The sequence below is a fragment of the Tripterygium wilfordii genome, chromosome 9 (genome assembly GCF_013401445.1).
Source record: "Tripterygium wilfordii isolate XIE 37 chromosome 9, ASM1340144v1, whole genome shotgun sequence".
In the NCBI taxonomy this organism is placed as follows: Eukaryota; Viridiplantae; Streptophyta; class Magnoliopsida; order Celastrales; family Celastraceae; genus Tripterygium; species Tripterygium wilfordii.
In genome coordinates, this window is record NC_052240.1 from 13,248,345 (window position 1) to 13,275,470 (window position 27,126).

The 27,126-nt window shown below is 36.7% G+C and overlaps 3 protein-coding genes across 9 annotated transcripts; all 3 read right to left on the reverse strand.

Moving 5' to 3' along the window:
* Nucleotides 1-108: 108 nt before the first annotated feature.
* LOC120005376 (brefeldin A-inhibited guanine nucleotide-exchange protein 5-like) lies at nt 109-18,238 on the reverse strand. Of its 4 annotated transcripts, none has more exons than XM_038854979.1 (34): nt 18,033-18,238; nt 17,750-17,924; nt 17,106-17,181; nt 16,432-16,684; nt 16,073-16,194; nt 15,933-15,991; nt 15,133-15,190; nt 14,969-15,053; nt 14,651-14,857; nt 14,407-14,465; nt 14,229-14,298; nt 14,078-14,146; nt 13,495-13,617; nt 13,348-13,401; nt 13,164-13,252; nt 12,927-13,032; nt 12,728-12,826; nt 12,402-12,602; nt 12,156-12,266; nt 11,892-12,076; nt 10,371-10,997; nt 9,752-10,169; nt 7,785-8,024; nt 7,589-7,712; nt 7,336-7,484; nt 5,871-6,227; nt 5,390-5,556; nt 5,120-5,313; nt 4,529-4,695; nt 3,252-3,368; nt 2,640-2,776; nt 2,245-2,563; nt 1,363-1,425; nt 109-583 (listed from the first exon to the last, which is right to left on the reverse strand). In XM_038854979.1, exons 2-34 carry the CDS (start codon nt 17,850-17,852, stop codon nt 521-523), a joined length of 5,271 nt encoding a protein of 1,756 aa, XP_038710907.1. In that variant the 5' UTR covers nt 17,853-17,924; nt 18,033-18,238; the 3' UTR covers nt 109-520. The 4 variants fall into 4 exon arrangements, with proteins under 4 accessions (XP_038710907.1, XP_038710905.1, XP_038710906.1 ...); XM_038854977.1 differs by having other exon boundaries at nt 1,363-1,458; XM_038854978.1 differs by having other exon boundaries at nt 1,363-1,458; nt 12,927-13,023; nt 18,033-18,237.
* A 705-nt stretch (nt 18,239-18,943) lies between these two features.
* On the reverse strand, nt 18,944-19,782 carry LOC120006365 (E3 ubiquitin-protein ligase Os03g0188200-like). Its single transcript, XM_038856381.1, has one exon. It carries the CDS (start codon nt 19,525-19,527, stop codon nt 19,045-19,047), a length of 483 nt encoding a protein of 160 aa, XP_038712309.1. The 5' UTR covers nt 19,528-19,782; the 3' UTR covers nt 18,944-19,044.
* A 2,030-nt stretch (nt 19,783-21,812) lies between these two features.
* Nucleotides 21,813-26,503, reverse strand: LOC120006359. 4 transcript variants are annotated; one of them, XR_005469974.1, is made up of 11 exons: nt 26,251-26,501; nt 25,586-25,642; nt 25,412-25,479; nt 24,763-24,973; nt 24,583-24,683; nt 23,300-23,375; nt 23,138-23,197; nt 23,006-23,056; nt 22,840-22,918; nt 22,248-22,384; nt 21,813-22,172 (listed from the first exon to the last, which is right to left on the reverse strand). XR_005469974.1 is itself a non-coding variant. In XM_038856377.1 (10 exons), exons 2-10 carry the CDS (start codon nt 25,586-25,588, stop codon nt 22,308-22,310), a joined length of 726 nt encoding a protein of 241 aa, XP_038712305.1. In that variant the 5' UTR covers nt 25,589-25,642; nt 26,220-26,502; the 3' UTR covers nt 21,844-22,307. The 4 variants fall into 4 exon arrangements, 3 of the variants coding, with proteins under 3 accessions (XP_038712305.1, XP_038712303.1, XP_038712304.1); XM_038856377.1 differs by having other exon boundaries at nt 21,844-22,384; nt 26,220-26,502; XM_038856375.1 differs by having other exon boundaries at nt 21,844-22,384.
* Nucleotides 26,504-27,126: the final 623 nt, after the last annotated feature.

Here is a 27,126-nt window from a genome sequence, read left to right on the forward strand (position 1 = left end):
CTCAAAGTTATCAGCATAAATTTTTTATCATTGTCAACAGTCTAGACAAATGTTTTAGCACCTATTGAGGTGGGCACAACACACAATAAAGGTATCACGTCCTGTATATGTGGCAAAAACAACTGTCATTTTACTTTCAAAACTTTAGCTGAAAAAAGGAGTGGAGCAATGCAAGTCCAATGGGTTCCAGCCAGACATGATTACAAAACCACTTTACACTACTTTCTATCATTTTACATGTGAAAACAAAATGAAGCATGGCAAGAATGAAATGTCAATTGCATATGTTGTTTATTCCTCTCATTTCCTATCTATCCTGTCAACCACCAAATCATGAACATCTAACTCAGTGCCTTCTAAGGTTGAAGAGAAGCTAATAAATGCCACTGATACAATATTGGATGCAAAAAAAGCACCCAATATAAAAAAAAAAGCTGAATAATATACAAGAACTAGCCTGGATAGCGAGGTTGAAAATTATTTCTTTAGGAGAAAATTGGCCAAGTAAGCTTGAAAATTATTAAGGTAAGAGAGCCGTCAATTGCACCCTAAACAGATCACCAAGTGCTCCTCGAACATCCATCTGAAACAAATTAAGAGATTGTCAGTTTTCCAGTAAATAACTGCCTTTAGCCCTTTACTATCTATGATGCTGGCCTTAACTGGCAACTACAGATTTTGGAAGGAAAAAAAATGAAAGAAAAAAATTAATATGTTGAAGTTGATGCGTATAAAAGAAAATAGAGCAGCAGGAACTGCAGCAGGAAAGTTTCCTTTGGGCCTTAATAACAGAATAGCAGTGTGTGTGCACACTTTGAAAGGCCTGAATGCTCTGAAATTAAGTAGGTACTGCACGACGCCGCGACATCTGACTACCATTGTGCCTGCTGTTTGGTAACTTGGTTTCTACTTTCTAGTATTTAGGATAGCCTACTATACATACTCCAGACAATATCATTCAAATTTTCAAAATACGGTAGATAGCAAAATATTACAAACCTAGCCCCCAACCTAATTTAGTAGATCCAACCATCTTAAGGATGGCCATATTTGAAGCCATATCTCAAGGCAAGTTATGATCCAGGGAAATTCCAATAAAGAAACAGCGTTGAACAATGTCAAATGTGTAGATAGATAGATACAGAGTTTAGGGGGAGGGGGGGGGGGGTCTTAAACATCCATGGTGCTGACAGTGGCAGCATAGATGTCACTAGCAGCAACCAGAAACAAGGTTATGAAGCGCCGTTGAATATTTAATGGTCAACACAAACACATTTGGCTACGTATACAAGTCAGCATTAGATTTTAAGATTTACTATGGGAAGAAATTTTTTACTTAGACCACCTATTGTAGGAAATTACCTGGTCATAGCAAACAAGCTTTGTAAGCAAGGGATAGAAATCCATCAGGTGTCTTCTGAAAATCTGATGGTTCATAAAGCACATGCCTTTAAGCACCTTAAAGAAAGAAAAATGTTCTAGATACTCAGTATTGACAAATTCACTTAAGGAAGTACATATGAGGAGAAATCAGATTAAAATTTCACCTAAAGAAACAAGTGGATTACAAGTGCGATCAATCCAATAGAGTAATAAATACAAGTAGTCTTCAGAAAGTGCAGCAATTGTAGCCCCACCCTCCCCCCAAACCAAACCCACACCAAAAAGAAAACAACAAATAACAGCGCCTAGTGTATTTTGCAAAGTAAATATACTTATTATGAATCAAAAACTAAAAGATCAGTTCACTAAGCTGCATAAGATGTTGCGTGCTCCCATGGAAAGAGGAGAAGAAGAATATCATTCCAACAGTACATCATTTCAAAGGCCATCCTACTGTAAAAATTAGCAGCAATGCAACTCTCACAGGTGGTACATATAAAGAATAGATGCTTAAAAATTCACTTTTTCATTCCTTTATGATAAGTGATGATGACATGCGTAATCAAAAGTATTCAAGCAACACATTTTTCATAAAAAAAAAGTGCGAATAACCAAAAAAAAACACTTTAACAAGAGAAGCAAAGAAAAAGATTTTCTTTGAAGACAATAAATGCAGTGACATATCATTCATATAGATAAGCAAAAGTGCACGAATTTCCACATAATAAAAATATTAAAACACCCTAAAGACTTCAGTAGATTATACTCGACACCAAACTTTTCAACCAATTTAAATAAAATGCATTGTGTCCATAGTTTTCATTAGGTACCAAACCAATTTAAATCAAACACATTTTATACCTTAACAATGATTGGAGAACGTAGCTCCAGAACTCGATGAATTTCCATATTAGTAGTCTCCCCTACACTGGACTGGAGATCAGATGCATCCCTGAGCACCTGCTCACAGAAAGATACCAATTTCTCCTCTGCTGTTCTTTGAAATTTCTCTTCCACATGGGGATCTTCCGATGTGCTTGAATCCGTTTTGACATCCTGAGAGCCATTGGACTCCACATTTTGCTCATTGCTGGCAGAAATTCCTAAAGTTGTTTTCTGTAAGACATCCATATATATGCCAGTTCCTACTAATTCCTGGCGAAGGAGATTAAGGGGAGGCCTGTCCAAGATAAATCAATCATGAACAACGTCCTTCTATTTCGAGTTTCAAAAATCTACAAATGAATGGTGTGCACCTGTCAACAGGAATGTGGTTCATACGAACTCTGAGGTTGGAAAATGAATTATATGATGTGGTAAACTCTAACAAAGATAACAAAATGTCCATTACAGCCATCTTTTGTGGTGCTTTCAACTTGCTCCAGTACTTCCTCTGCAAAGTGACGAATGACTTTTAGTAGAAAACATAACTGATGCCATGAATAAACACCAACTCCCCCCTCTTCTAGAAAATTACTAAATGAAAACACAAATGATGTCTTTAAATATGGTCCCTCTCCATCTCCACAGCCGTTCTCATTGCATGCCTTCTTATGCAGCAAGGTTGAAATGAGATTTGATTATGACATTACCCACATCATGTTCTCCCGCCACCAAATGAATAAATTTAGAAACACTAGAAACAGGTATTGTTACCCCAATGGTATTGACAAGAGGTGCCAAGGTAAGCAACAGAATCCGAAGAACTAGTGAACTATCGCAGATTGGTTGTGCTTTTGGTTAAAGAGGCTGCTTTTTAAGCAAAAATAAGAACTACTTTACTGAAGACGGCTCGGAACTTTGAGTCAAAAGATTCACAAATTTAAGCGAACAAATATAGATGTATCAAACCGTGAGTCAAAAGACACCTGAATACTATCAATGGCAACAAGAAGTAATAATTGAGTGATGCATTTGCCCCTAACAGTTCCCATTAGTGGACTTTCCTCTTCTTCTTTCACATCATTCTCCGCAGCATCAGAAACCTGAGGGGGATTAGATTGAACAAAAGTATGAAATCCAGGCATAAAGGTCAAAATTATCACAAAAGCCAAAGAGACATAATCATCACATAAGTTTTGTTGGATTGTCATTTGCTTGACCATTAATGGAACTATTTAGGAAACTTTTGGGAACCCAACAAGCTGTTGAAATCACTTCATACTACAATTGAAAAAAGCACAGATTAATATTCAGGGAGAACTTTTCAAATGGCCCTTGTACTTTAATGAAAGGATCATTTTGGCCCCTGAACTTTATTTAGGGTCAATTTAGCCCCTCAACTTCCAATAATGTAGTCCGTTAGCCCCTGAGCCCATTTTTCGTCAATTTTTGCTGATGTGGCAGATGTTTTCAGTTACTTATATGACACGTGGTTTTCATACTTGCTGCCACATCAGCTAAATAGACGAAAATTGTAACGGAATACAATTTTGAAAGTTCATGGGCTAAATTGATCCTAAATGAAGTTCAGGGGCTAAATTGATCCATTCACGAAAATTCAGGGACCATGTCAATACTTATCCCTAATATCAATGAAGCAATTAAAAGAAAAATCAAAGCCAAATACCAAAAATTTTTTTAGAACTTTACCCAAATACAATAAAATCTGAAAAATATTTCAAACTAAAACACAAGGTTCAAATAGGCTTCCAGAAAAAATGACCTCAAATTACTTGGCCCCAAAGAATTTGCTCCATCAAAGTAACATTAAAAAGCAGGCGTACCAAAGTACAGAAACGCCCTAACATCATAGAAAGCAGATATCAAAGTTCAGAAAAGAAAGAATTGAACTAAAGAAGACAGTAAATTTATGAAAAATAAAAAGCTATCGCTCTCGGATATTCAGGATCTATGCCTTTCCAATCCAGGAGACTTAGAAATGTCTCCATCACTTAGTTTCGTTGAGAGCATTCCACAGTATAAAAAGAGCTATGAATTTACTATACGGACAAGATGCACAAATAATTCTAGTACTACAATCAGTCGTACAGAACTTACTCAAAAAAAAAAAGGTTAAATAAGGTAATCAATGCAAATTTGAAAGTGCATAATTGGGAAAGATATACATGAGTTGTTGCTACCAGATTGGTAAAGAAAAGCACCTCATATAGTCTTTAGATGTATACAAGTGATAGAATAGTACCTTAGCAGGAGAAGAGGATACCGAAGTATCTGAAATATGATTATCAGGTTTAGAGGCACGTCGAAGAAATATGTTGTCCATCATGTTTGCCATAAATTTCTGACTAATAGATTGAGTCTTTTGAAGGCCCACGGAATCAGAAGCAGTTTTTGATGGCGATGGCATACCTAAACAAAAAACACTTCCGTTAATAAGGTTTGCCATGACATCCTAATCTATGAAGTGGGGGAATGGATTGGTGACAAAATCAGCTTTTCCACCCCAAATAGTGGGGGAAGAATGGACTTTAAGGAACCCATTCCCTAAGTAGTTCAACTGCTAGAAAGTTCAAAACTCAATAAGCAATTCCCTTATTCGAACAGTCTATTGTAATTGCTCCAAGAATAGTCATAGAATTTATTTAAATTCTACTTTGAATTGATTTCACGTGTAATATTCATCTAATCATCTAGCATTGTCATAACTCTTTGAATTTACACAACTTTCTACTTGATTGCCTCAATTATGTTCCTAATTTATCTTCAATCAAAATATGCTCTCATGCAAGACATGTCGATTCCTCTTGGGCCAGTACAAGTTTAACAACCTAACCTTCTGACCCATTCAAATCAGTCTGCACTACTACAGCACGTGGGGATGCTCGCGGAGTTATGTATCCATTGTCACCAACTTCCAATCGATGGTTATTTACTTCCCCATCAGCATCTGACTTAACAGAAGGCATTGGGTTCTCAAAACCCAATGCATTGAGCAGCTCAAGCGGTTGGGTTGTGTATGAAGCATCCCTATTGGTCAAAATTGGTGAGATTAGGCCAAAATACTTATGAAGTTCAAATCAATTAAATATGCATGACAGAGCACCTTATGCTTTTCAACAGCATCTCCCAGTCACTCTCACTGAATTGGTGCCCTCCAACTTCAATGAGATGCACCAATGCACCCAGAGATATTGAAACCACAGTTTGATCTGTCTTTTTTGCGCAGTCCAACAGCAAACTCAATAGTGGTGGCAGCATAAAGCATACTTCCTGCGAGGAAGAACCCGGAAACATTTGCATGTATTCACGAATAACTAACCATATGACTTTCTGCATAATTTTAAATCATATTCTGAAAGATGAAAAACTGTGTTCTATTAACATCTTCAAATATACAAGGAAGAAGACTCAACAAAGCCCGTCCAAGTTATCATCCTCTGAATGAACTATTTTCAGTAGAAGAAACGTACTCATCAAGACTCGAGTATAATAACTGTAACAACTACTACAGCTTTAGCAACATGAACAACAATAATAGAAATAAGTTGAGGACTAAATTACTTTTAAAACAATGTCAAAATTACCTTGTAGAATGTGTTAAAAAGATCGCACAGCAACTGAAGTGAGTGAATACTGGTTTCACGAAACCATTCATCTCCCGAAGAAACCAAGCTTTCCTTCCCAGCATGTCTCACTTGATCAAAAATGGGAAACAGTACCCGGTGGAAAATACTCTCCCAAAATGACGAGGAGAACTTGTGACCTCTTTCATTCAGCAAATCAAACAACACTTCTAGGGCACAACTTCTGACCTCAGGTCTTGGATCTGATGTCAGATCAGACAAGCCAGCCAGCATAGGGAACCAATAGTACTCAGTCACATCAAAAGTTTCATCTACAGTAGTATCAATAGGCTTCAAAGCACCACCGGGAATAAGACCCTAAAGTACAAACATGACAAACTTTTAAGCAAGAGCTTTATGCCAAAAATCAGAAAATCAGTTAAAGACGACAGAAAATTCTAAAAAACCATATGAAAACAAACCGAAGAAGTTGTGAATTCCTATAAAACATCATTGTGCCAACCACAAATGGCAGCATGTTCTCCTTCCTCTCTCGTTAAATATGAATTCTATGATTTGTAGGATACAATCATACAAGGCATCAGAGGTTCATTCCTATATGTTTGTATCAAAAATCCTTAGAAATTTCAGAGAAGAAACACCTTTAAGATGACAATTTCACATCTTTGATGTTCCTGAAGCTAAAGAAGAATAAAAAAAATAATAATGAGGAAATGGCATCTAAGGAGTACAACAGCTTTGATCAAATACATTGTTAAAGGCAAAGAAAGGACAGGTGGTCATCTAAAATAATAAACAAGGAATATTTCATTTGGGACTGCGTGTGGAAAGAATCCAAGAATGGTGTCTTCTGAGAGAAGAGCTTCTATACACAATTGTTCACCTGAATGATGGTCGCGGTAACAAGGATTTCCCTTGGAAGTGTAAGGAAAAAAGAAACTTATCTCCATGGTTCCCTTGCCTACATGCTGGAAAATTTGATGAGGAAAAAATAAGAAAACATTTGATGGATTGGAGACTGAGTTAGAAAAAGCTTTGGACAAATGGTCTAACACTTCCAAATTGTGGTTCTCCGTTTAACATGAAAGTGGTCAGCAATGTCCCATAATACCTTGATGTACTAGTTTTGTTTCTTTACTGACGTTTTTCATCAGGGTGGAATTAAATTTCTTTTTTTCAGTTCAAAAACCACAAGTTAACCAAAAGCTTCAAATTTCTGACTCAAATTCACAAGCTTGCAGTTCTCCATTTTTCAAAATTCAGTTAGCAACAAGAGCATAAAATTCTCCCTGTAATGCCCTGTTGGGCCACTCCTTTACGTGTTAAAACAGATCAAATTTCATTTCTGAATGAGGCTTCACAGATTTACCGAGGGAAAAATATATATAGAACACACTCATCCTCTGCATATAATCAAAATTCAAAGACAACATTTTTAAAAAGATATTAAGACAGTGTAGCAAACCTCTGCTAGGCGATCCTCACATATACGAAGAAGAGCAATAGCCTTCAGACTTATGCGGTGAGAAGTCTTATTATTAGCAAATCGGATAAGGCAGTTGACACAATCCATGAAACAATCCGCAACTACTTTATCAAAGTGTTCCAATATAACTGCAAACCTTTTGTAGATTAGATACACTATATATAACCAAACAAAAATACACCAATATAAAATGACAAGCAGAAAAATAAAGGAGAAAAAGGTAAGCTCTTACCCTGCTCAACATTTTCAAATGCACTTTCCACAATGGATTCAAAATCATCATCCGCAGCTGCCGTAAAAATCATAAAAACACTGCGCCATCCAGATTTTATGCTTCGTACTTTAGATTTTATCATCTGCAATAGACTGATAATCAATTTCTGCTACAAAGAAATAGATAAGTATTCAGGGAAATTTGAAATGCATACTTGAACAATGCAGTCAACAATTAGGCTCCTTATGGATTCACTTCGACTATTCCTCATAAGAATAACAAATGGCTTGAGGATGTCATTTTGAAATGTGAAGTTGGAAAGTTCAGCATGCTCAAGATATTTCATACCAAGTTGCCTTAGTGAATCTATGGCATACATAGCAATTTTCTCATCATGATGGCTCCCAGCAGAAATAAAATGATTTGCCAAGACAGACCATATTCTAGCCCACACCTGGAAGACATTGATAGAAATTTGTAAACATAAGCAATTATTTTTATCTGGCAGGGGACAGATACAGTTCCTCAATGTACATAGCAGCTCAAGATGTTCACCAAAATGTTACAATAGCTAAAGTATCTCAGAAATTTCGCAGCAATAAAATAAATAAATAAGCAAGGTACAACATTCTCAATACAACGACCAGACAATACAGTATCTTACGGAATCTGGCAAATCATTCATCTAAATATGATAGAATTAAGCACATATGTATTGATATAAAGAACATTATCCCCAATGGTAACAACAGCACTGGTCGGTCAACAAATTTCAGGGCCTGAAGAAATTATTAGCCACACACCGAGCAGCAGAGAACACAAGTTAATTACATTACAACCACCAGCAAAAAGATATCAACGCATTTGCCATTATGAAAAGGAATTTCGATTAATAATTCTTATCAATTCGTGGTTTCATAATCATTATTTGTTTCTTTAAAGTTTAGTATCAGGTTTCAGGTTCTATATTTAAATCTAACATGGAGTTATGGAACTGGTGCTTGATGGATTTTTTTCCTTTTTGATTGCTCAATAGTGATGCGATCCCCCAGCCAAAAGGCAGGATGATGAGGAGCTTCACCACTTGAACCAGCAGTGCTCCTCAAAAGGTGCTTGATGACTATAAAATCACCATCTTGTCTAATTCTAATTCTCTGGTTTTCAAAAATCACTTCTCTTCCATCCCAAATAGCCATCCTAAATTTCAACCTTCAAAGGCAGGACCAGCAAACCAACACCTGCCACATAAAATAAATTCTCATCTCTGCCAAAAGATTCGTAATCACGTGTCTTGTGCAGAGTTGAGATATCCTTTGCAACTCACAAGTCCATATAATACAACACATCCACGCAACTAGGATAACTAAAGTTGCACAACCTTCAGGATGGGAACTTCTGTTCTACTGAAACTCATTCATTTCAAGACAAACTAGTAAACCTACAGAAAAGCATGATTTTGTAAAAAAATTTGTAGTCCGCAAGTACATCAAGCATATGAAACTTTAAATAGAATGTTCGAATGTTCTGAATTCTTTCTAACAAAATAAGTTGTTCCCAGAATCAAGAACATAACATTAACTTCTCCAACTATTCCCAAAGATCCAAATATTTCCATCCAGCAAGAAAAACATGACACGCACATACATGCATCGGTTAACATTTTCCTTCTTTCTGGAAAGCAAGCATTCAGTCACCATCAATGTCGAACTCAAAATATGTCAAGTTAGTTGTAGCAAGTCAAGATGTCCTGCATCCTTCATTCACTTGTGTTATTAATTCATTCTCACAAAGTGGTAAGGTTACTCACTGTAGTCATGGTTTCAGGGGTTCAAACAGTAGAAAGAGATGGCGCAAACAGTTTCTCTCCCCAGACTAGCATTAACAGGAGTCCTGTAAATAGGATGTGACTATAAAGAGCTAAATGGCATCTTGAGACATGGAAAGCATGACCCGGCAAATGCGTACAGTAACAGTAAGAGGGAACTCTAACTTCAATCCACCAACTTAATTCCCCAGTGACCATCGCTTATGTTGTAATCCTTTAACATGTCAGAAGGATCAGAAAGTAATTGGAAGGACAAAGGCGAGTTTACAGAAAGTCATTAAATAACCAGTTTTATCAAAAAGGCGCTTCCGATATGAATGAGCAAAACCAATGATTTTAGTGAATAAAGGGGGTACCATTCGTATGCGAGCCATATTGTAATAGCTGATCTCTACAAGCTTTTGCAAGCTGAATACACGGGCTGGAGTTTGTTTCAGTTCCTCAGCCGATACACCGCAAAGGGCAGTAAAAAATTCCACAACAGATTCACTGGGCAACTTCACACTGTTGACAAAAGCTTTTTCAGCAGGCTTCCCAGCCAACTCTTTTAAGGATTGAATAACAGCGTCTCGGGAGATCTGGTTTGATCCATGCATGACAGTTGCAGCGATAGAAGGCGTTGTCCTGATGAATTCAAGCCGAGAAACACATTCCAAAACTGCATTCCATGTGTCTTGAAGGGAGTCAGTTTCAGAGTCACATAGAGCAAGTAGAGTCCGCAATGCTTCCACATTCTTACTACGCAACTCCTTCGGGGCATGCAAGAAAGTAAATCTGGAGTACAAACTCAAATGATTAATTATGAGCGTCACAAAATCTTCATCTCAATAATAAAAAGAAAAAACTAGATATACTCCCCCAATTATTTCCTGAGAGAACATCAATTAAATTAATAGAAACACGAAAAGGATGGAACAACCACATTGAGAAATTATGGACTAAATAATAGGGGAAAACCGGAAAGGCACCACAGACCTCACTAGAGATGTTAGAAAAGCATAGCGCATGGTATCCATCCCGAGAACATATGTAATATGTATTCCAGCATTGAATCCTTCCATGCAGAGAACAACTCTCGGCTTATTTTCACCTTCCTCCATTGTAACAGAGAAAGTAGCAAGCAAAGGCCATCCAACAGCTTCAACCATAGGCCTCACAATTTCTGTCTGTTGTGCCGTATAGAAAACGCCTCTTCTTGATCCCTGATTCCGGATTATCGCTTGTGTTTTCTTGATAATAGATTCACTTTCAGATTTAGCATCAGTTGATGAGTTTCTTTTGGGCAGTGCCAGATTGAGAATGCTGACAAGACCGCCTCTTTCTTCACCATATGGCTTCTGCCTGCTGCCTTTCCCTACACTACCTGTCTCATCTTTCATTTTTATCTCTTCCTTAATGATAGAATCATAAATTTCTCCTAGGAGTTCTGTTGGAGCACAATCTTCATCATCGTTGGTGGCATGCATGCGTATGAAATCTGATTTCGACGTCTTAGGCCACACCATTGGGTTATGGGCATCGGTATTTAGCAATATAACTGCATATGCAAGAACATAAGCAGTATCTGCATTTTTGAAAAGACCTGGATTGTCTGCGCAATATCTGTCATTCAACATATGAAAAACTCAGTTACTAACAGGAGATAAAAGGAAAAGGTCTAGAGTCAAAACACTATAACCATGCATGGAAAGTATTCAATTCTGCCCATTTAAAGCATAAGTTTGATAGAGTAAGAGCAGCAAGTCTCTCCTCGTTTTCTAAAATTTTAGGATGGCCCATCCAGCAGAGCCACACAGTAGCAATCAAACGCAAACCACTGCTATCATCAGTGACCAAGTTGCACCAGGTGGGATTGGATAACAAGACCTCTGAGTTTATTTTTGATCCTGTAGTTACCTTCCTTTACCACTGGGCTATGCAATATTTTTTTGAACCTTAACAGTGGTGATCTAAAGAGCATCTTTATTCTTTTCTTTTCTTTGTTTAAATGCAAAAGAGCACCACAGTAAAGGTAACACTAAAAGTGGCCAAATTACTTTTTTAAAAAAAAATTGTTCAACAGGGGTAGGCACTCAAACCCCCGCACTTAGGCCAGCGGCCAGCGCTGATGAGGAGCTTGAGAAAACAGGCTAAATTACTTATAAGTGACATAATAAAATTAACACTTCACAGCACGTGTAAACGTTAGCTGGGGAAATAACTCAGATCTACGGGTGTACAGGAAAATTGAAAAAGAATGAAAAAATATAATCATGATAAAATAGAAGAAGGGGCAAGGGATGTGCCTCAACTTAAACAAGCAAAAGCCCAACATAAGTATAAACACGTAATTGAGAATGAATACAAGTAAGATGTATGAGGTTCCCACGCATAATGTGTGGTAGTAAGAATACAAAAGAATTGCAGGAGAGACATGCTTCTTCATTACAAGAAAGCACCAGCACACATGCCTGCAGAAATAGCAGACACACACACAGCTTCCATGACAAACCCTACCTTTCCGCAAACTTCTCCATGATGCGATCTATCTTTTGAGCTTCTCCTGGAAGTCGAAATCCTTTAAGAAACTCACGGATCGCCGTATCGAACTTCATGCCTGAAAATTTCATGGCGTCCACATAAGCATGCATTACAGAGAGTGGAAACTCCTCATGCTGGCCCAAATAATCACCAATCATACCCTGTAAAACAGAGCGTGTCAGACAAGAATATATGCATACAAGTAAAAATCCATTGCAATATTAGATTTCAAGATTCCACCTTGTCCAAATTTGGAGTGTTTCGCAAAAACTGGGCAACTGAAGCAAAATTGTTTTCAACCAACTTATTAGCTATCAGATACTCAATGCCTTTTACTGGATGCCTGTTGAACTGCAGCAATAGAAGTGTTAGTCTAATATAGCCCAAGAAATTAACGAAGATGGATCAAAAAAGATCTATAATGTGGCACACTAATCACATCAGACTCTATATTAAGATATAAAACAAAGAAGATAACAAGTTCACCTCCGATATGGCAGCTTCCACAGTAGATTTATGAGTCTTTGCCTTCTCAAAATTATTTGGACCATCATCCCTTATTTTTGCCTCAATAGATTCTCTAGTTGAAACATCCTCTTCAAGAGACTGTGAACTTTTGCTCTGCTTTTCTAAATCTCTGCATGACTTCTCCCACTCAACGAGTGACTTGAGCACGTTTACAAGGCACTGGAAATATAAAGGAAGAAAAGCTCAACCAGAAGTTCCACCAAATAGCAGCATAGAACATATAGAAAAAGAAAAGTACAACTAAGAAGTACTCTAGAAAGCAGACATGTAATAGATAAACCAACCTGAAGTGATGAACCTTTGACCAAATTGCTTTGAGATACAGAGACAGAATTAGGATCTGCAGTTTGTATCCCCTGAGTGATTTTAGATAGAGTGGTGACCTATATAATATACCAGAAGACAAATATGAAGAATGTATTAAAACTATTTTCACGAAACCCGATTCGTAAAAAAATCAAGTGAATGTTCATGAGATTTCACCATGCACTCAAACAAATTTGGTGCTTCAAGATCACAGTCATAATTGACATACATATCAATCAACATCTGAGGATCCCCACAAACTTTCTCCAGCACCCTGAAAAAACTACACATGATCAGATGATTAAGAAAAATGAGGAAGAACCAGAATAACAAATTAACAGCTAATGTAGACAGCCAAACCACAAAACACATTCATTGTACATAAAACATTCAATCAACTATAAAGATTTTTACCTCAGAACACTTGTTTTCTGATTGATAGGACATTCCAAGTTATCCAATGATCTTAAAACTATCAAGGGAAAGAAGATGCCTATTTCCCCCTGAAAATATTTTTATGCATATACACCAAAGGAAATTGTCGGAAACAACATCCTCGTAAGAAATACATCACTGAAATATATTGTCGAGAACATACCTTCAGACTTTCCCTGAATCGCAATAAAAGCACTGAGAAGATTCTGGTTGCATACTGCCAGGAGCAAAAAAATAATATTAAAACTATAATTTATAATATTCACAGTCCTGTATGCCACAAAAGAAGAAAATTAACTGGTTGATATACCTGGAAAATGACAGGAGACTGAGAAACTGAAGCCCGCAACAAAGCGTAAGAGAGATACGCCTTTACCGAATCAATAAAATGGAAGTTCTTTGTAAATGACTTGCTAACCCCTTCTAATAAACCCTGCAATTCCACATAACAATTGTGTTTTTCTGACAATACATAACAAAATAATTATTATAAAAGAGAACCATTTAGCAGAAACTAAAAAGCCTTCTTCTGGTCAAACATTTAAGAAATACGCCTCATGATTAATGACATTAATCATTTTTCTTGAAATGAAAGATATCGACTGCAATTTTCTAATGCTCTAAAAGATCACAAGGTTACTTTGCTTCTATCATCTCAAACTTCCCCAATAAAACAACATCTCAGTTTTTAAACAATATTCGCATTAATTTGACTAACATTGTATTTCCTTACAAAAGTGTGAACGCCAAAAAAATAGTCTACAAACTGACAGAGATGATAAATAAAATTTTAAAGCAAACCCAAGTTGCTAGGAATAAATATCATTGTATTACTCTGAAAATCTACCTAGGAGATTGTGGAAGAAAAATAGTAATAGATTTGTGGAGCTAACCTGCAGAAGCTCAAGAGATAGAATACGTGACTTGGTCGTGACTTCATCATTATCTTCCTTCATTCCCATCTGCAGAAAGTATATTTGAGAAACCATGAAAACGGTTCCTGAAATTCTTGGTGAGAAAAATTGTAAGGAACCAAATCTTTACCTTGCAAAGGGTGCGGAAAACCAATAAAGTATCCCGTTGTCCTATGCTCATGCTCTCAAGGTCAATACCTCTTGAATTATTTAGTAATGATTTCAAGAATGCCCATCAAAGGTAATTAAGTAGTTACAGAAACAAGAAAATTGGAAATAGCATCCACCGCAGAATGTCAGATGCATACCGTGTTATCTTTTTACCATCCTCAATATGCACAGCTTTGTCAAGAACAGCCTCTAGACCCTGAACAAAAAGTATATTCTTATGACCAACATCCAAAAGTTTAATAAAAGAGAAGTACCAGAATTCCCAAAAAAAAAGGCAAGATAGTTGGTTATGGGAACAAAAGCCTTTAACTATACATGTAAACAGTTTGAGAGAGGCAGAGAGAAACAGAAACAAAGACAAAGACGGACAAAAAGCTGCACCTTGATATCAGCACCACCTGCTAGACTATGGAGGTCATCAACTGATGTAAGAGATGCCTCTTTTGCCAGGTTGAGCGCATCTCCCAAAGTCATTCCTTTCTCATGTTGGTCAATTGATGAAGTCTCTTCAACTTTCATGTTTGATTTTTCCAATGAAGGACCTTCCACGCTCCCACCAGAGGCAGACAAGTTACTGACCTGAATTTCCTGCAAAACATTATTAGCATCCAATTTACACGGTGGAAACAATTCAATATTTTCCACTTATTTAATACCATTCAAAAAAAAAGGGAAGACTAAGAAACGTAAATTCCCTACAGGATCATTTTCCATTCTCCTGAATACAGTGCTAACCATCTGTGTAAGCATTGCCTTTGATGTACCTTGATTCATAGGGCTCTTGCTGCACACCAAATATCAAGTGATGAGAACTACTGCAAGCAAGACTGATGTAAGGATTCATATAACTTCAAAATACAAACCCATTAAGAGCAATATTGTAGCAAATCCTGATGACAGCAAGCAAAGGCTCTCCATGTACTGCATTCAGAACATAATCTCAGAGTGGTTTCATCAATCTTTAAATGCAGCTACAAAATAAAATTGGGTTAAGAAAAAAAAAAAGAAGGGGGTCGATTATGCATGTAAATCTTCAAATAGCCACGTGATTATTGTCATTGGTTCCATTCATCAACTACTTTTTGACTTACTATTAAAAGTAGTCTAACAGCTGTTGGTTCTCGCTCAACTTGGCAACAAAATTGAAAATTCCGGTGCTTATCATTTTTATAAGTTATGGGGGTATATTCTTAATTTTATTTTGTTTGGGGAGGGGGGTGAAACGAACCTTGCCCCTTGTAAACGTATAAGGAGTAGACTACCGCTAGGGCCCAAGCTCCTTTTTCGACAATTCCAACGCAACAAGCTCAAACTCTAAAGAACACTTTGGATGTTGTTGGGTGACGTACATACATATATATATACATTATTTATACAAAAACCCAGAATCTGAATTCTTCAGCCACACAAATTTGTAAGCAGGTTCTCGAATATGCCACTAAGACACTATCTCGCATGCTTTAAAGCTAATAAGCTGTGCTCTGCCTATTTATGTGTAATTTTTGACTGGTAAAACTTTGAAGCTCAAGGAAAAGTTAGCTCCCTGCTAGTCCCCTTTCCACCAATACTTGCGCGTATAGCTAGATATATAAAGAGAGACAATTAATCAATTTTAGTAACATAAATAACTTATACAAAACTAGACTTTTATCTCAAAGCATACCTCTCAACTTTGTGGATGACACAGCAGCTATAAGTACCTTCAACACTTGCAGAATAGTACTGCACATGGCCCCTCAACAGTAGTCAATCATGACAATAAAAATATGCAGGAGAAGAATTACCAATTACATAGATGCATACCTCTCAGAGGACGAGTTATCAACACAATTGCATACCATGTTCAGAATATCAGTAAAAAGTGGGGCATTTTTACCGCCATCTAAACCTGGATCTCCCTCTAAATGACCATAGGCAATAAGTTTCTGCGCTTGTAATTCAAAGAATCAAGTTAGAAATTACTATGCACTAGATCTAAGCATTTGAAAGTTCAAGAACACAACTCACAACATGGTATATGATTACTGGAATATAAAGCAATGACATGTAAAAGGCATTACGAGATTGTCAAACCTATATCAGGCTCAAAAGAGGTCATTGCATATGAAATGATGTTCTAGAAAGGGAAAAAAATCTCTAAAAAAACAACAAAAGATGCATACATGAAGACAGTCCAAAGCGGCTTCCAGAATTTTCATATTTTTGGTTACAAACGCTAGACGAAGAGGATTTAGGACAAGCTCTGCATCAGCTTCCCCTAAGGTGTACCCAGCACTAGCTAAGGCGGTTGAAATGCTTCCACTGACACCCACTGCCTTGCCATCCTGCCGTGCCTCTTCAGCAGCATACTGATCTGTGCATGACAAATCTGACTCTGTTTCAGGTTTTGCAGCTTCCCCTTCAGAGTCAAGCGAACTAGGGGGAAAAGGGCAAAAAGAATGACTTAGGACCTAAACTTGAAGTTAACAATTAACAACACCTGGTCTCATTCAAATAAAATTCTGACAGAAACCATTTTATGAAGCAATCCAATTATAATAACCAAGGATTCAAGATGATAACCCCAAAGGCCTTGATGTAATGCAATTCGACAATACTATGTTTGGAGCTTACAATAATTTAAAAAACTACTCTTAGATGCAATTTCAGATCACAAGTCTGCTTTAACACGATAGCAAAGCAATATATAGGTGAAAGCTCTATCATGGATATGAAAGAAACAAAATAAAAAAAAAATGAAGGTTTCCAACAAAATAACGGAAGGAGCATAAATACTTAGGCCAACTATACAAATTTTTTACATTGAGTTTCATATTGGGGAACAAGAGATACAGACCTTGCATCTCCAGCCAATGACGATGCTTGATTTGACCTACTGGATGCAGAATGCTTATTCACTTCCTTTGCACTATCTAAGAAAACAAAATACCAAAAAAACAAACATGAAAAAGGACATACAGTGAAGCAAACTAGGTGAACATCCTTCCTTGTGAAGCAAACAAGGTTTTTGGCATGTGTAGCCAACAAACCAAGTTATTAATGAGAAATCCCTACACAACCTAGTAGGGGGAATGATCAAATTTGTGTTCAAAACCAGACTATATTAACTCGTAAAATCGTCCTCCAAGCACTCTTTCTCAAAATATTCAGCATGGACTAAACTCCTCGACTTAAACATTAACATATTAGAAGGGTTTTCAAGACGACATTATATTTAGCATGGACTAAACTCCTCGACTTAAAAACATTAACATATTAGAAGAATTTTCAAGACGACATTAGTTCCTCGCGTGATTCACAGGAAACCATACCGACCATTCTCTTCTTATGGCATTATCACAGTGAGTCAGTGAGAATAGAAAAGGCAACGTGTACTCTAAACAAGCTAAAAGCCCCTAGTTCAATACTAAGCACCAAAAACAAGCACAAGCTCCAAAACGAAAATAAGATCAACGCATGCGCAAGAGAGAGACCACTAACCTAAATACGTCTGGATAGCCTTTTGAAGATCAGGGTACTTCTTTCCAGAACATTCTTTGAGCATAGACTCGAACGCACGGTTCAAGAAACCCCCTGCGGCCATCTCGCAATCGACGCTCTAGCTCTCCAAACTCTTCTGCAAAATTCACTCAACACTGCTGATGCTGTGAACTACCTGATTGATCCAAATCAAACACAGAGAGATTTAACAACACAAACACAAGTAATGGCTCTCTCTAAATCGGGATCGCATGAGAGAATTGAAAGGGAATGAAGAAATTACAGAGAAAATTGGAGCTACAGAGATGACTGCTCGAGTCCTGAGATCAGAAATTTGGGAGCTAATATCGTAGATCTGTCCTGTAATAAGGACACTAGTATGGGCAAATACTAATCAAAGTGGGAGACTGGACCGTTAGCGTTTGATGAAGCGAACTGAGATGCGGTGATCTAGATTCTTTTAGGAAAGTTTCAAACCAAACCGGAGAAGGAAACCGTTTGAATTTCTATTAAGTTTTAATGCCCGACATTTATAGTTAATTGCAGTTTACCCCCATAGCGATGGTAATGATATGATTCAACCTATATAAAACTTTTTTTTAACGAATATACCACATTTCTTTTTAGAGATAATTTTTGGAGTGGGAATATAAAATAATGGGTGAAAAAAATAAAAATGTTTCATAATTTTCATTTTCTATTGATAATGTAAAATTTATTGTTTTTTGAAATGCTATGTGTTATGCATGATTAAGGAATTGCTTTAGGGTATTCATCAATAAACTCTATAATGTCAATATATAAATATAATAATGTCCAATAATTAATCACGAATACAGTAATTTTGTGAATGAAGCTAAGATTACAGGTAATTCAATGCTTTTTAGGGTTTGATAACTTAATCCCACCAGAAAATGTGTGAATAAACCTCTGTTATTCACTTATTATGATAATTATAAATTTATTTGATTTGTTCAAATACCTCCCATGCCTTGTATAGTTATCGACCAGATAAATTTTTAAATACGATTGATTGCAAGGGTTATTCAGTTAAAATATTATTTGGTATAATAATCTCGTGCATTACATGAATACATGTCCAAAACAAATTAATTATTGAAGTCGATTTCGATATTACTAATCTAAAAAAAATGCATGTAAATATTAAAAATAAATTGTGATACAAAAAAAATATTTACAGCCCAAAAAATGCCCTAGATTACACTATCAATAACATAACATCATAAATTGCTAAATGGCATGCAATGAATTGTGAAATTTATTTAAATGGATCGCTAGAGCAGATCGTCTCCAAACAAGTATAGAAGCCTCTCCACGGCCCAACTAGGCTCGGACTGGGCCCAGCCCACACTTTGAGACGACGTCAACAAAGGGGCCCTACAGAGCGGACAAGTCTTGTGATTCTCATGATCATCATGATCCTGATCATAATCCAACCATCTGTCAATGCAGTCCTTGTGAAACACGTGGCAGCAGTTCCTCAGCTCTCTCACCTCATCGGGCTCACTCAACTGGGCCAGACACACGGCACACGTGTCAGAAATTAGTGGCGCCCGCTCCTTGATATCACCAAATGTTGACAACGTAAGACTCTCTCTGATCATCTGTGACGAAATAAGTGGACGGTGATCCTGGGACTTATCATTATCATCTCTGTTTCTGAATCTGAGAACCCAGGTCAAGACCCATCTCAGAACAGCTAGTATTAAAGCTGCTTGGGTTAATATTACACCGGAATCCTCCACAAACAAACCCATTAAAGCAAAATCAAACCTGAAACTCCAAAGAGAAAAAGAAGAAGAAGAAGCAAAGTAAGAGAGGAGGAGGAGGAGGAGAAAGGGGAGATTGGAGGAGGCATTTGTTGTGTTTATAAAGGCCCAGGAAGGAAGGCTTGTCGTTGTGGTGCCTTCTCTTTTTCTTTCTTTAATGTTTTCTTTTTCTTTTGTAAAGGAGTCGTCTATTATTTTAATGTTTTTTGTAAAGGAGTCTGAGTCTGTGTCTGTAGGAATAAAGAGGTCATATTCGGAAGTTCGGGAGCTGTTGTAATTTTATTACAGCAGGCCCATTATAATATCTTTTTTTGTCATTAAAAATTTTTATCTTTATTTTTAAAAATCATAAATATGTAGTATTTATCGTAACGAAAATAAGGATATATTTTTTGTTAGAAACAAAAATCAAATTCAACATGAAAAAGACACGACAATTCTAGACCATCAGATATAAACTCAAAATATTCGATATTTTGATCACAATGAATTTGATTTTTGTTTCAAACAAAAAATATACCGTTGGATTCGTTATGAAAAATGCTATATATTTATAATTTTTAAAAATAAAAATAAAATTTTTTATTGCCCATAAAATACATTACAATGGGATTTGTTGTAATTTTATTACAGCAGGTCTCGGACACCCGGTCATATTCGTGGGTATTGGTGTAAGTCACATTTGTCTAAAAAAGACGGTGGTTTTATAATCTGAAGTCTGAACGTATCTTTTGATTTTTTGTGTTTTATGACGTGTCAGATGGTGATTAATCTCGAGAAAAGTAAAGAAATCAAGATAAAAAAGAACATGTGATGTGGGTGTAAAGGTTAAAGTTCAAGTTTTGAACAGTGAAGCAACTTGATTTGCTTCTGGTAAAGAGGACGTATAGAGTATATTAACATGGCTAATGAGTATAGATAGCTCGTATTGAGTCAAGTCTCTTCGGGACGAGTTCTAGGTAGAAGTCACCGTAGTCATCATCATCGGCACAAGTCCACTAAATTCAAAAAATTATGTAGACAACTAACCACACTAATAAACTAACAAAACATCTATGATTAAAATTACAATTTACTTCTACTGCAAAGCCCTTAACCCATCTTCGAGTCGGGCAAAAGAAAAAAGTTGCGATTTAATTTTGCATAAACGAGATGGCTTTTAGCATATGAGGTGCAAGACTCCATGGTAATTTACTTTCAAACCCGACACCTTTATTCCTAAAAGAACAAGAACAAAAAAAAAAATGTAGATAAAAGATGGTTTGGCAATTGACAAGATCATCAGCATTATTAGCAATGACCAGACCAGTGAAGAGTGGTCTTGGTGGACAACAATCATGAGTTGGTCGATGGGATACAATACACATTGTGGTGGGACATATAATGTGAGCTATTATTGTTCAAAGTAAGAAAAGAAGATGAAAAAGAAAAGGAAGGCAATCTCGTCATCAACTGTGTCTAGCTAATGGAAGATAAGTTAGGTGGAACAAAAAGAAAGGGATTTGATAATCTCTCATATCATATGCAAACATGCTTTTCATGATACATCAGGTATGACACATAATATTTCCACAACATCCTACTCAGATCCCACAAACGCGCCTATCATTCTCATATTACTTAATCACCACTAACTTGAAAAGGGAAAGGAAAAAAAAACCTTCAAAAAGAAAAAAGAAAATATAGAATTACCTGCAACATGGCAATAGAGAGGGAACTCTAAGTTACATAAACAGTTTAGGAGTTCAGATGCAGATACAAAATACATTTACATACACTAAAATCAGGTTCCACCTTCTATATATGCTCAACTACAAAAGCAATAAATATGCATGCAGTCAAGCGTAAAAAATGAGATTTTAATCCAACTAAATAACTCATAAATTTGGGTATCTAGCCTCCATTGGTTTTGTGGCACCCTCATTTGGGTTCTTGTCCAGATTATCAGTCTCAATGTCTCATCATATTCCTCTTTTCCCTGCACTTTGAGCCCTATTAAATCGGAAATGTAATTTTTTTTACTTCAAGATGATGTTTCACGCTAAGGGAAGTGTCTCCTAACTCTTACATCATACACCTTATATAGCTGCAATAAGCAAATATTGTAACTAATGACAAATGGTTAAAGTTTGGCAACATAATCCCTAGTGTATCCAAAGGCACCCTCCACCTTGACTCAGTCAATCCTAAACTTTATTACAGGCAGAACAGCTCTTGTACAATCCCGTCCAACAAGATACAAAGGAAAAGAAAACCAAAGCAGAAAAGGATAATCACATCAGCCACCTCTAGCATAATCAGCAATGACGAAAAGTGCTGATATCTAAAGCTTTATAGTGTAATATCTTTTGCCAAACACCAAGATGCATTAAAAAATATAGTAAATGCCATGCAATGCAGATGTTGACATAAAGATCTTTGACATGGATCATCCTCCACTGTGTTCAATCTTATCCATAAGACCATAACTAAGGCTAGCCCATGTCGAAATTCAGCTCAAAATTCTTTCCCAGCTATTATAAACGATTTTTTAAAGGCATGCAGAAGATGTAACCATGTCTTTAGACAGAGGCTTGTTTATTCCCTTGGAGACAATATTTGACAGTCCATGAGCAGAAGACTTTCCAACCCATCTGCCATTATGTACATTATGGATAATACAAATACGTGCAGCACTCAAAATGAAAAAGATCTTAGAGTAAACCTACAAGTTGAACTCTTGGGTCAAAGACAACAACTTATCCGCTCTCATTTCTTGTAAGCAGGCATCACTGCACAATTTCTTCCATCTTCTGTCGCATCTTGTATTGCAGAGTGGCAGGAGCACAGTCCAGAGGAGTTTCCCCTACAAAAGAGTTTAGTTTATGTATCAGAAGTGAAGTAGAGCAGTGAGACAGACTACTGTCACAAATTCTGACAAAAAATAATACAATCAGGGTGTGCAAGGAACTTCATGTGACGCATAAAAGATAAAGGTATCAGCATCATTAAGTAGAAGTGTAGAACTCAACTTCATTCTTCAAAATAAAGGACATCACATGCTTACTAAAGATAAGAATAAAAACAATCCTCCATCAGTCCTCGTTAATTATATTTATAATGCAACTTTAATGAGTATTTAACCATGCTTAGGGTTTAATTATCAAAAGAAGAAAAACACGTTTGGAACCACATGAACTTTCAGAATCTAACTACTCTCAAGCAGCTTAATGCATAATCCTCAAAAAATGGAGCTGTTTCACTTAACATGAAAACCTCCACTAATTAACAACTCCACATAAGATGTGCATGCTATATCACCTTGTGCATTCTTGCTGTCAAGGCTTGCTCCATGTTCCATAAGGGTAAAAACTATATCAGTTCGGTTAAACAGAGCCCCCTGCACCCATTAAGTTTCATTATCAACAATAGAAATTCTTTTCCTGAGAGAGAGGGGAAGAGAGAGCTAAAGAAAGAGAGAAGAGACCAGATGAAGTAAAGATGATCCTTGCTTGTCGTGGTAATTTGCATCCACACCCTGCTAACATCGCAACATTTTAAATACATTTGCAGGTTTAGCTATATGAAATAAAATGGTTGATACCATTTTCGTTAATACCTCACTCAGGAGCTTCTTAACTGCTGCAGTATCCCCGATCTTTATAGCTTCTCTCAGACCCTAAGCATAGCACATGCAATCAGCACAATACATACCTAAGCATACTAGTGCATGAACTGTAAAATACTTCAACTATTTTGGTATATCATTAAGAGTTGATACCTCTCCATTGACTTCATAATCCTTCTGAGGCATACTCACAGTAACATTGTTTGCTTGACCAAGATTGAAGACCGAACTGCAGGTGTGTGCAAGTTAAATAACCTTCTTAAGAGGATAAGGCCACTTACAGACCAAAACGACACAGTGATAACCTCCATGCGGCTAGAATTGATAGATGTCAATATGGCTCAAGATCAGATATCTGGTTCCTAACTTAGTTTTTGTAAGGTTCTTGGTTAAGCTGAAAATTAGTAAATTTGAGGTCGTGCAGGAGCTACGGAAAGCCAGGAAAGCAAGAAAAATAGATACGGTTAAACCAATCGTGCGAAGACAAAACCATCAGCAAACCTTACTCGCAAACAAAACTCCTGATTCCAAATCTAAAGCCTTTATTTCAATGTAAACTAGGTATCCTGGCAATTTTTTTCAAGAGAAGAAATAGGTATCCAGACGGTTGAAAGGCACGAGATAGTTAATGATGATGCAGACTTCTTAAACTTTAAAATGAAAGTACCTAATATTGAATCTGGTTTGCATTAGAAAACACTGAGGAAAATAAATGCAACCTACAGGAGCTATAAACAAAAAGTCCATTGTCTACAACACAACAAAAGTGTTTATTTTGCAAGTAATGCATAGGAATACATTTTTATTCAATAAATATGAATAAATGTACCCTAAAACCTAAATACATACCCATATAGTAGGATTACAAAATAATGATAATAATAATAATAATAAATCAACTGTTACAAAATTTTATTTTCAACATTATCCTCATTTAATACAGCCATAGTAAATAAGTTCAAGTGTTGCTTGCACTAAAAGCTAAAAAAGTTTAATAGGACTGTTTTTTGTCAATTTAACTTTTTTCATAGATCACAAAGAAATTAAATACCAGTAATAATTTGAAATCAATGATCAGTTTTTAGTAGCCTAATTAGTCGGTGATAAGATTATTTTGCTTGAACTGAAAATTGCACCAGACATTGTAATGGAAAAATGGAATGGAGATCCCAATGGCCAATACTATCAGTAACAAGGTGAATCCAACCCTAAACAAACACGCATGAAAAGAATAACCTCTATGGCTATATCCTTTGCTAGTAAGCTGGGATTAACTGAGCCGAACACAATTTGAAGCATTCATCCCAAAGCTTAGCACGGGTCAGAAAAAGAACACCATTCAACTCATCCTAAATATCAGAAATGACTTTCAGAAAAAGCTAGTAATTAACACTGAGAAATTATGCCTGGTAGAAAAGGACCACAATATAACTTACCCAGACTTGCTGTTTGAAGTCGATCCTCTATTCTTTGGAACAATGTCCGTCTTCTTTGGGTTTGGATTTGATTGGGCAGCAGAGATGGAAGTGATTGCCATCTGATACAGAACAAGATTAGGACTGGAAGGAACATGCATGGACCAGGCGACACTTCAAACACTATAGAACAAATCATACCTGCAGCGGAAGTTCATTGGTGGTGGGGGCTGGAGCTTCACAAATGCATAAAGGCATCCCACACTTGCATTCTAAAACTCCTACCACAGGCCGATGTTCTGAAGTTGTTTCCATTTTTCCGTCTATATCTGCACCAATATCTAATCTAGATACTGTATCTGTTACGGAATCAATGCCATCTGAAGAAGCTTGTAAGTGATCTTTCCCAGATCTACGCCAAAACGAAGCATGTAAATAAAAGAGAATAATTTCCCCAAAGCATTCAGGAAAAAGAAATCCACGGATACAAAGAAGGAAAAGAAAAGAAAAGAAAGCAAAGACGTCAAACTGCATCAATGACCCTGAACATGTAAAAGTCTACAACCATCCAAAAAATAAACAGGAAAAGAAGATGTGCCAAACAAAAATCAAAATCAGGAGAAGCCTCAAACGCCCAAAAAAAGAGGGAAAACAAAGGACTTCAAGTGCCTTTTTTCCCTTGAGCAGCCTCAAGTGGTAATTTGTAATCTTAACAACATTAACAAAAGGGAGCTTTTTAACGCATCTGATCAAAGTCTCTGTAAACTTCTCATATGACACGAGTACTGTCTAGTTTGCATTAATTAATAATCTAATAGCATTTTACAGGGTCGAATCAAGAGTAACTCACCTAGAGGACCCATTAAAACAGACAACACAAACTCTTACAGAGGAGTAGATGCCAAATTGTGGCAAAGCCTGCAATTGTAACAAAAACAGAACAAACACCTTAAATGAAGACAAAGCATAGAGAATATTGTAACTAAAATTACATACAACCATAAAAGCAAAGAGAAGCTCAGACCATTTGATCTGATGAATGTTCATGGCATAATGTCCTCCCACAACATCGGCAATGATGCTGCAAAAAAGAAATAAGAAAATAAATACTTCACTATTACTTATAGCTCATTCCTAGACTCAATGTCACTTCCCAACCAAAGCTGACTTTCCCGTTAAGGCATAACCGCGTGAAGCACCAAAGTTCCATAACAGAACATAAATGAACAAATGTTTGTTGTATTCGTCGTAGTCAACTACAGGAAATGGCATCAATTAAGTATTGCAACCTAAGGATCTCTCAGATGCTCTAAAATCTACCCTCCCAGTAGTGCCCGGAGGCTAATGTTCATCAATCTAACCCTGCACAGCTGAGAGGCTGAATCCGTGGCCTCTGTGTTGCGGTGAAACAAGTTTACATCTCATGGTCATTGAATGCATTATTCCATATAAACAATTACACTAGAAAGAACTACCAGCAGAACCATGAGTATACCGAACTAAATCTCGACAAACATTCCGATTGCATAAATTACTGAAGCCAATAGATCGATCGAACACTTTATATCAGTATATGTAAAGCTAACAAATAATATAGATCTCTGTATCATCTAATCATTTCTTTCATTCTATGTCACATGGGTAAGGGCTGAAAGTACATATGTGAATTGACGATGACGAATGCAATACCCGTCGACGGAAAGTGTTGAAACTGCATTTGCAGACGTCACAGCGCGACGCGTTCTGGAAAAGCGGAGGATCCGACGCCATTACTGGTCTGAACCCGAAAACCGATTCCAATCCTTTCTCGCTGCTCGGAATTTTCAGATATACCGCGCAAAATTCGAGAACTAGAGACGCATAGATTTAGATCATTTTAGAGACGGATTCAACGCTGCTGATGAAACTCCTGAAAGACTATAAATCAGTTTGACCCGATAAGACATATCCGTCATTGGTGATCCGGTTTTGATAGATCGGGTTTCGACTTGATCGGCCCTTTTTCACACGGGGCCCACAAAGGACTACTTAGCCCTCACCCTAATTCCATTAGTCTCAATCGCCAACGGTGAAAATTAAAAATGACACCCGAATCATTAGTTTGAATGATAAATAAGGTGTGTTGATCCCTGATAATCAGTGTTCGAATTTTCCCTCACCCATTTAAAAAAAAAGAATTGTTAGAACGCAATGTACTTGGAGTAAATTTAGATTTCATATGTAAACAACCTACATTTCGAGTGTCGGTTTAGTTGAATAGGTTAAAAAACTTTTACTTTTTGTTACTTCGTTGGTGATCGGATTTGGGTGGTATATTTTCTTATTTGGTTCAAATTTGGATATAGTTTACAAAAGTGATAGGGATCTCAGTCATCACAATCTTGTCCCTTGATCTATATAAATGTAGGGATTCACAAAACTTGATCATCCAATAAATCTACTTATAATAAACACCAGACAAATCTACTTATTATAAGAAAATTATGTTATTTGTCGTTGAGAAAAATGCCTAGTTACAACTAAACATGACAAAATAAAATAGTTTATAGGGTCACGAGCCCCTAA